At 26.5% G+C, this 9,944-nt stretch overlaps 2 protein-coding genes across 2 annotated transcripts; both read left to right on the plus strand.

Annotated features, from left to right (window-relative positions):
- Positions 1-18: 18 nt before the first annotated feature.
- LOC112685265 lies at positions 19-1,254 on the plus strand (the record flags this gene model as incomplete). The annotated part of the gene is made up of 5 exons (XM_025557101.1): positions 19-100; positions 192-308; positions 361-452; positions 554-798; positions 940-1,254. Coding segments are annotated over exons 4-5 (549 nt in total), but the record flags the coding sequence as incomplete, so codon positions are not given.
- Positions 1,255-6,693: 5,439 nt separating this feature from the next.
- Positions 6,694-9,346, plus strand: LOC112685251 (iron-sulfur protein NUBPL). The gene is made up of 8 exons (XM_025557083.1): positions 6,694-6,859; positions 6,937-7,099; positions 7,164-7,289; positions 7,347-7,386; positions 7,452-7,636; positions 7,692-7,880; positions 7,938-8,035; positions 9,199-9,346. The coding sequence occupies exons 1-8, from the start codon at positions 6,806-6,808 to the stop codon at positions 9,262-9,264; spliced, it is 921 nt and encodes a 306-aa protein (XP_025412868.1). The 5' UTR covers positions 6,694-6,805; the 3' UTR covers positions 9,265-9,346.
- The last annotated feature ends 598 nt before the right edge of the window (positions 9,347-9,944 follow it).

Raw genomic sequence — 9,944 nt, forward strand, 5'->3', positions numbered from 1 at the left:
AAAAACTGTGAGTCAGTTGTATACAATTATTAAGCAATTATTGCAGTTTTGTAAGAAGAAATAGATAACCAACTGGACCGAAATGTAAATAAAGCTATAGGTATACTCATATCATTTTTAATTAAATATTAATACTATTGTCTAATTATAAGCACTGGATTAATTTAATATGTTTTGAATATTTTTTATAGGTATACTTTCAATAATGCAAAAAGGATCATTTGTTATTTTTCTATTAATTTTGCAACATGTATTATCTTCCATAAATATACTTAGCAACATGTTTCAAGATAAAACTACTACATTGGGTAATGCAGGTAATTTAATAAACAGCATAATACTAAGTTTTAAGAATGCTAGATCTACCATTGGCTTTAGTGACTTGTGGTTTGACATAAAAACTTTTTGTGATGAAAATGATGTTTAACTGATCCTACCTTTTCAAACTCAAGGTTAGTATTGTGTTTGTGTACCTAATAAAAAATATTTGTTTAAATATTTATTTATTTAAATTAATATTATTTTTAAGCTTATTTAATATGTTTATTATTAGCATCTAAGCGAATGAGACGTGAACCCAATGTTTTTGAAGATTTCATTCTAACAACTACTACTGCCGCAGAATCATTTAATAGTACTGAAACAAATTGTGTAAATGGCTATTTTAAAATATTAGATTGTATAGTTGTAAATTTGAAGAAAAGGTTTTCAACTGAAAGTCTTCAAATGGCTGAAGCTGTAGACAATTTTATAAAATTAGATTTTAAAAAGAGTGAACTATTTATTAATCATTATAAGGTAATTTCATTATAAAAACTTGCTATCAAAATGTAATATTATTGAATTAATAAATGAAATGACATGTAGAATCAAAATTTTATTTATTGTAAATTATTCTTATTCTATTTCTAATTAAAGATAATTGTTTTTTTTTTCTAGGATTTATTGGATGTAAAAAGTATAAGTGTTCAATCAGAAATGCATGTTGTGAAGAACTACTTACACTTATCAAATGGCAAAAGCGGTATTAATTTAGAAGCTTTGACTTCAGTACTTTCCAAAAATATATACCCTAACATATCTAAGCTTATACAAGTTGCACTTACTCTTCCTATAAGTTCGTCAACATGTGAACGTAGTTTTTCTGCAATGAGAAGGATTAAAACATGGCTGAGGTCATCCATGGTACAGAATAGATTAAAAAATTTAGCTATAATTAGTATTGAGAAAGATATTTCTATAAAAATTGATAAAGAAGCCATATTAAATTTATTTGCAAAAAAAAATAGATACATTATTTTAAAATAAAAATTTTTTAGTTTCATTATAAAGAGTTTTCATTGTTAAAATTCAAGTATATGTATATCAGTATATGCATAGTATAGTAGTATATCTATCTAAAATAAATCACGCTTAGGTTTTGCATGATATTTATAGGGTAATATAATTTTTTTTTTTTAGCTTTGATATAAAATAAAGTATTTTTAAATATCAGCCCCCTCTAAAATTATGGAGAATTTCCGCCTATGACTTAGGGTATAAATAAGTATAAGCTTCGGCGAATAGTTCGGCGGCGAAATGTGCGAGTCCGATTAATAAAGTTGTGTAGCATGTTATGAAAACTATAAAAATATACATAATTAAAGTAATATAATCTCATGGGTAAACAAACACTCAATAGCATTATAATTTATATTATTAACGGGCAACACATGGCGGCTGTTTACTGTTGGTTGATTCGCGGAAATCCAGTTTACCTATAATACCAATAGTATCTATACAACTATCTAATATAGTAATTTGCCACGTCCATCCCACCTAGAAATCTGTGATTTTTTTCATGTTTACAATTAGTACGTAATTTGTATGAATTTGTATGACCATTTTACCACATTTATTGATTAGCAAAGTAGCATAATAGTAAGCATAATTTTTTTTTAAATCGAACATAGTGCCGGTGCGCCCACAAAGATAGAACCGGCATATTTGTTTGCGGATTATCAAAGTTTAGGGGCCCTAGCAAAATCCAAAAATGCCCTAGCAAAATCGAGCAAATTCAGCTGGATTGATTTGATATATTTTTTTTTAAAAATCGAATATAGTGCCGGTGCTGATGCCAAATTTGGAACCTCCCCCTTGGACGACAGGGGCCCTAGCAAATTCCAAAAATGCCCTAGCAAAATCTAGCAAATTCCTAGAAAATTTTTGATACCATTTACATAACTCTAGCATAATGTGCCGGTTCCAACTTGACGGACATAAAAGAATAGGTGTAATTGAATCAATACATAAACACATTTTAACAAATCAATAAATGAGCATAATATCGAAAAGACAGAGAGTGTTTATTAAAATATATGTTCCACAGCATTAGGATTGACTATGTATGAGAGGGTGTAATTCAGAGGTGTCATTTCAACTTTTGAAATGGTGGGGCCACTGTATAAATTTACCGATTTCATAATATTTAAAAAATTATGATTACCTATATATTTAAATATTTAATATTTATGGACGATAGACTATAAATAAAATATATTTTTCGGAACAAAACATGTAAGGAGTAGTAATGAATCATGATGTCATGATGATAACCAAAGAACATGAAACGTTTCAATTTACCCCAATAAATAATAACATTAAAGATAGTAAAACATTAATAATTAATATTTTTTTTTTTAACGATTTTCATTCATGTCATATTTTAATATTAAAGAACCTCGATTATAGACGAAATAATAAATGTTATATTATTATTATTTATTTTTTTGGGGGGGGGGGGCATAAATTATATGCCCGGGTCCGCTAATTTTTAAATACGAGCCTGTGTGTGGAACACGTACGCTTTAGATAGAATGGTTGCACAACGAGTCATTATTTTGTGGAGTGTTTGGCAGTTCTCCGATAAATTATAAGGACCTAAGAAACGATAAGGTCTGAAATTTGAAAAAGCAGTACCAACTGACTAAATCGAAAATTACTTATTCCAATTATATAATTTATATTGATAAAAGTTATACAATGTCCACCGATTTTCAAAGCGGGAAAAATACTAATAGGTTATACTGTTTTCAACAAAAATTTTGATTACATTTAATTTTTATTTATTTTATTTTACTTTGATTACTTTTACTTTTTATTTTATTTATATTTATTTTCTACAAAAGTGGTCCAAATTTTAAATTATGGTAACATATAATTATGTATAACATTAAATCATGGATATGTTTTCGGATTAAAACTTTGACTTGTATTATTTTAGTAACCAATGTAATTAGAGAAGTAATGCTTTTCTGTTCTCGCAATTCTTCTTAATATCCATGTTATAAATCTATGTAATATATCATGTATGTTTATAAATATGTAACTTAATATTTAATTGTATGTAAACCTTTCTTAAAATATATATATGTTTTTTTATACATTTTTTAATTTTCTATGTTCTTTTTTCCTTAATCCCTTTAGCCGGAAATTTCCTATTATGGGTATCAAATAAGTTGTTCATAAAAAGGGTAAATTTTATCGTTTCTTCACAATTTTCAAACCCTTGATAAAGTTTTTTCTTATAAAACTCATTTCCAACTGCCATTGATTTACTGAAAATCTATAACAATCAATTTAATAAAAGAAGAATACATATATTTTCAAAATTCAACTACCTGACTGGCATATTTAACTTTAATTTTTGCCAAATTATTAAGTTCTAAATGATTTTTATTAATTTTAGGACAGACTTTAATTAATTGTTGGGAATCATAGTTAAATACATTTTCATACATTTTCCATTGTATATGAGGATTTTGTAGATGTATCTTAAAATAAGCGTTAAACTTGTGGAATTAATTTTGTAACTCAAATAAATAAAGTTTTTTAATTCGTCTTCTTTAGGAACGCCAAAAAGGGTTTTAGACACATTATGTGACTCACGAATTGCACAATAATTAGACATAATGACCAAAGACAATAAACGTAATAGAAAATTCACAAAACCAATAACCAAACACATACTACAGTGAATAGTGATTAGATTTCGACATAAAATAATCATATATATATATATAGACCATGAGAGCAGTGAATCATGATTATAATTTATTTATTAACTCAATTATATTTATAATTGATATTCAATAATTTAATATTTTGGCGGAATATTGGCATATTATAATATTGTAACTCCAATTAACAACCGCCGTGAGTGTTAGTGGTAGTTCACTTTTTCGTATGTTAGATAAGAACTCTCATACACACGAATGGATCTTCGCAGGAAACAATTTTTTGTGTCCGTATATAATATTCCTACATTTAGCCCCTTTTTTTTGCAGCTATCAAAATGTGATAACATTTATAAAACAATAACATCATTTTTATTATAATTATTTTATATATTGCTAAATTTAAATTAAAATAGTTAAATAAATTTAATAATAAACAATTCGAAAAAAACACAATATCGTAATTTAAAATTTAAAAACACACAATTTTTTACGAAAATTTAATATAAATGTTATAATTAGGTTTAATATTTTGTATTTTTGTTATAAAAGCGTACCTAGCTGTTTAAAGTTTAAACAATGGGTCCCATCAACACAGATTTATTTATTTCCAAATACAAAAATCACCTTTTCGTAAATTTGTTGCAAAATAATCTTTCAAAGTATTTAAAATACAAAATTGGATTATTAATATATTTTACTAACTATTTGGCCATAACACTCATACTATAAACATTTAAATGTTGTTCCTTCCACAGAATCTTGGACATAATTTAATACCCTTTGAATAGGAACCAGTTATGGGAACCATAGATGATAGTATAGTATTATATAAAATAAAATAAGCTACCTGCCAATTATTCTCTATCAGCTGTAGTAAACCTTAATTTACCAATTTCATTTTGGTGTCATAATTGAGTATTGCTGTATCTTACAATTAAAATATGGTACTTTGAACTTAGATGTTTGGAGAAATATGTTATCTTTTTTATTACTTTTGGTTTTATACTTTTCTAATATTCTGTATAAACCATAGAGTAAAGAATGTATAAACCCAGCAAAAATGTAATAATTGGCAAAATAATTTCATTATTTCTTCAGTTTGTTGTCACTTCATACATTTTCTGCTCTTTTTCTTAACTATATCGCATTTCATAACTGTGTTTAATTATGTTTACGTGTACCACTTGTGGACTACAAGATAATTCAAGATCAGGAGATCCATTCGTCTCGTACACCGCGGTCTAACATTGCGTAGTATATCCCGATGTGCAACCTTTCTATCTTAAACCGTGTACACGTAGTACGCTACACGGAGTATTTCATTGTGTGATAAGCTATTGATAACACAAATCTACGTTTAGTTATCGATATCTATAGTAGCGGCTCCCAAACTTTTACAATCATGGAACCGTCAAAAAATAGTATGTGTTTCACGGAACCCTAATATCTTTAATTCCATACTGTTAATACTGTTAATGATTACTCAATTACAATTTAATAATTTTTACCACAACAATTTTAAACACAATTTTTTTTTAATAATATAAAATAATATTTTTTTCCAAATATAATATAAAATAAGTTTCTCAATAATCATATACATCTGGCGGAACCCTTAGCATTGTCCCACGGAACACACTTTGGGAAACGCTAGTCTGTAGGAATTAAATAACTTTAAAAATACGGTTTCCAAATATTCCTATACCTCGGCTTATTTGTATATTATAAAATCAATGGTTATAGATCGGTCGCTCGGTCGTATATAGGTCTGTGATCACAACTATTATTTATTATCATGAAACATCCTACTTATATTAATATATACATAATTTATAGGTATTTATAAAATTATTATATATACCTACTAGCTAACCCGACAAACGTTGTTTTGTCATATAAATTATTTCTAAAGAATATTTTGCTAGAAAAAAGTAACTAATTTAATATAGGTGTGTAAAGATGTGGTATATAAGTGGAAGAGGTTAGTGCTGTGAACGGTGATGAAATATAAAAATGAAAAACATCAAACATTTATTTTTATAATAATTTATTAAAATTGATCCTTTAAAATTATATATATCGCTAATTATGACAATATTAGTAAAAAACAATATCAATCCCTTAATGATAGTCTCCTGGTAACAAATGTTGCATCTTAAACACCTTAGAACACCCCCCATTGACCATATTCTATGGTATTTCATTAAATTACAAACTTACAGTATAATTTGAATAAACGTTGTATACAACTTGTTGATTTTACACTGTCTTAATATAATTATTTTCATTAGTATAATACCTAATTTATATAAATATATGGTATTTATTTATGTAATATAGGAAGGGGGCAGAGTGTCCCACTTTCCATAAGTCTATTACATTTTAAAACACCCCCGTTAAAGGAATCTTGGATACGCCACTGTTGTGGACTGTGGTTTCTGGTCCGTGGAAATAACAATATAATCGTATAGAGTATAGATTATAGTGTGATGACTGATTTATGTAAACAAATCCTCCACCACACGCGCAAACCATTTTACTAGAAAATAATTATTGTACGATACCATTCGACCATTCGAGTACTTTTGATTTTTGAACCAATATGGCGGTTAGTAAATGATTCAATACTATTCATTCGATACCAGTATTTTTTATCTATATGAGTAAAATATCGAAACCATGGTATCGATATAAAAAGTACTTATATCGAAAGAAAAGTATCGATAATTTATCGATATCGGTACTATCGCAAAGTCCCTAATTCTTACACATTGGCCACTTTTTAATTGAAATCAAAGTATTCTAATATGTTTAATACGATTTTAATACGTACAGCTGGTAAAAGCTGCCTTCCGATTTCCGTGAGATAATTTTATTAACTTCTAAATTTATTATAAGCAAAGCAAAGTGACTTTATGAGTACATATTTTCCTTTTAGGGTCATTTACAATGTATCCACGCGAAGTGTTTGTCACAGTTAACAGAAAATCAAGTAGAACTCATGAGAAAAAAGCTACCTCAAAAGAAGGCAATAAAAGGGGTCAAGCACATAATATTGGTAGCCTCCGGTAAAGGTGGTGTTGGGAAATCAACAACTGCTGGTAAGTTTAAATGTGTTATTTTTGAAAGTCATGTAATAATGAAAAATTAATTTATATTTGACAGTGAATCTTGCTACAGCTTTAAAATGTGTAGCACCTAACAAAGACATTGGGTTATTGGATGCAGATGTATTTGGTCCATCCATACCGTTAATGATGAATTTACATGAAACACCATTGATTAATAACGGTATCCAGTGCTTGTATTATAATTGTCAAATTTAAATTAATAAAATGCAATTTATAGATAACCTTATGGTACCTCTCATTAACTATGGAGTAAAATGGTAAACTATATAGACAAATGATCTAAATTTTATTATTTTTTACTTTGGTTTTATATGACTTATAGCATGTCCATGGGTAATTTGATAACTAATCAATCAGCTGCCATTTGGAGAGGGCTGATGGTTATGAACGCTATCGACAAATTAATAAGAGGAGTTTCCTGGGATCATACAGATTACATGATTGTTGATACACCACCTGGAACAGGAGATACACATTTATCTCTTGCACAAAATCTACCAATAAGTGGTAATATAACAGGGTAAGCTTTTTATACTTAACAATTTTATAACCTGTACTTTAGGTGTTATAATTGTAACTACTGGTCAAAAAGCAGCGCTTGATGTAACACGGAGAGGTATAACAATGTTTAAAAAATTAAATATTCCCATACTAGGAATAGTACAAAATATGAGTGTCATGAAATGTACAAAATGTTATCATGAAAATCATATATTTGGAAATAGAGTTCAAAAATTAGCAAAGCAAGAAAGTATTTATTTATTTTATTCCTAATATGTTCCATATTAATGAAAAGTATTATTTTCAGAAATAGATACATTATTTTCTGTACCTATGGATCCGAAAATAATTGATGGTTGTGATTCAGGTCAACCTATTGTTGTTACTCATCCAGATTCACCACAGGTGATTAATTTAACTTCCAAAATACTATTCGTTTTACTGAGTAGTGCAACTATTGATGGGGTTTAGGGGTTGTAACCCCCCCTAAATTTTTCTGAGATTCTTACAAATTCTACGTAGATAAAAAATGGTTTATCTTGAATATGTAAAACGGCTGATTGATATGAAATATGAATATTATTTGTATTATAATTGATAACAATAATAACATGACAATATGGAACATTTTGTAACGTTCCATTCAACTTTAAAACATTAATAACCTTGATACTATGGTTTCTCGATAGCCGATTATATAATACTTTTTTTTGTGGTATCACAATATGAAATAGAAGTTAAACAGTTTAATTTGTAATTTAAATATTTTACTTATAAACCTAACTTAATCTTAGTTCCTTATCCCCACCAAACACCTGTAGAAAATGATTATTTTTTCCAAATTCACCAAACCCCTACGAAAACCAATCTTGGTTACGCCACTGGTTTTACTAAATGTTTTCAATAATTATTTTCATAAAATATTAATGAACTGATTTACAGATTTTTACTAAATTAAAAAAAAAAAAACTAAAATTTATGTATATCATTAATTCTTCCATAAATAAATGAATAGGCCTTTTTTATTTTCTACTATTTTGTCATTATTAAAAATGTTCTCAATTTTCTATTTATACAGTCATTTCAAATATTTCTACGTATATCCCCACATATTGACAACTAACATTTATTTATGAAAATTAATTTTAGACTCTAGGATAAAATCAGATTATGCAGCTAGTTAAATATTGTATATTAATTTAATAATTTCATTATTCTTTTATTACTAAGTTGGGAGAAAGATAAATTAAGTAAAAATTAATTCATTAAATCAAACCATAATTTAAACATTTTTAGTAATTCATTGAGATTTTATAGTAATTATAACTTAAAGATAATTTTTATAAATAGTCATATTTACAAAATATATCGTAATATTCACAATGGTAAATAGTAATAGTTGACTTTTATTAATTCAATAATTCTCATAATTGTAATAAGTTATTATTTGCCAATAATTATTTTAATGATCTACACAAAATGTACATATTGTTTAAATAAGAAATAATTAAATGTTTTTTATATCTACATGTATTATTTTTGTACTATTTTTTTTTTTTTTTTTTTAGGTTAAAATCTATAAGAGTTTAGCAGATTATGTGATACATTTTTTGGACAAACCTATGAGTAAATGATAGCAATTCTGATATCAATACCTATTGAATATTAAATATTTCTATTTTGTAACTAATAATTGTATAAACTTCATATTAAAATAAAATATATTTAGTATATGTATTGTAGTATATGATTTTTAATATTTTATTTAATTAAAAAATTAATAGTTAATTAACAATTGAAACTGAAATTTTGATCGGCTAGAAAAAAAAAATATTTATAGTTAATAATTTGTTTTTTACTTGAACATTAAACTTGGAAATTTTTGTACAGCATTCATAAAGAACCCAGGACTGGTCCTTGGCAACTCGCTGCCCACGAAACAATTTTTTATGTCACATAAATATGTTAAACTTTTTTGTATTTCAATAATGATTTTCTTATACATTTCGATATAATTTAATTTTTTTGGTTTAATAAATAAAATCTTATCGCTTATATAATAGTTTTATAGGATAAACACAACACAATATAAAGTATAAACAATTATAAAAATATACATAATTATGTATAAAAATGTTATTATGTTTGGGTTAAAAATTAAAATATATTTTTAAGGTAAAAAAAAATGTAAAATTATTTTCAGTGTAATATATGTAAAGTGGAATTTTGTTTTACATGGTAAAAATACTTTAAAATCTGTAGAATTGTGCCTTGAAGAAAAAATCTTTCCTTGTTATTTTTAAAAAAAATGATT

The sequence above is a fragment of the Sipha flava genome, unplaced genomic scaffold (genome assembly GCF_003268045.1).
Source record: "Sipha flava isolate LNK unplaced genomic scaffold, YSA_version1 271_pilon_pilon, whole genome shotgun sequence".
Lineage (NCBI taxonomy): Eukaryota > Metazoa > Arthropoda > Insecta > Hemiptera > Aphididae > Sipha > Sipha flava.

Bases quoted from the DNA above. Each gene is read 5' to 3' on its own strand.
- LOC112685251 (XM_025557083.1), top strand. From the start codon at position 6,806: ATGTTTAATACGATTTTAATACGTACAGCTGGTAAAAGCTGCCTTCCG. The intron at 7,290-7,346 runs GTATCCAGTGCT...TGCAATTTATAG, and splicing joins AACACCATTGATTAATAACG to ATAACCTTATGGTACCTCTC. The intron at 7,387-7,451 runs GTAAACTATATA...TATGACTTATAG, and splicing joins ATTAACTATGGAGTAAAATG to CATGTCCATGGGTAATTTGA.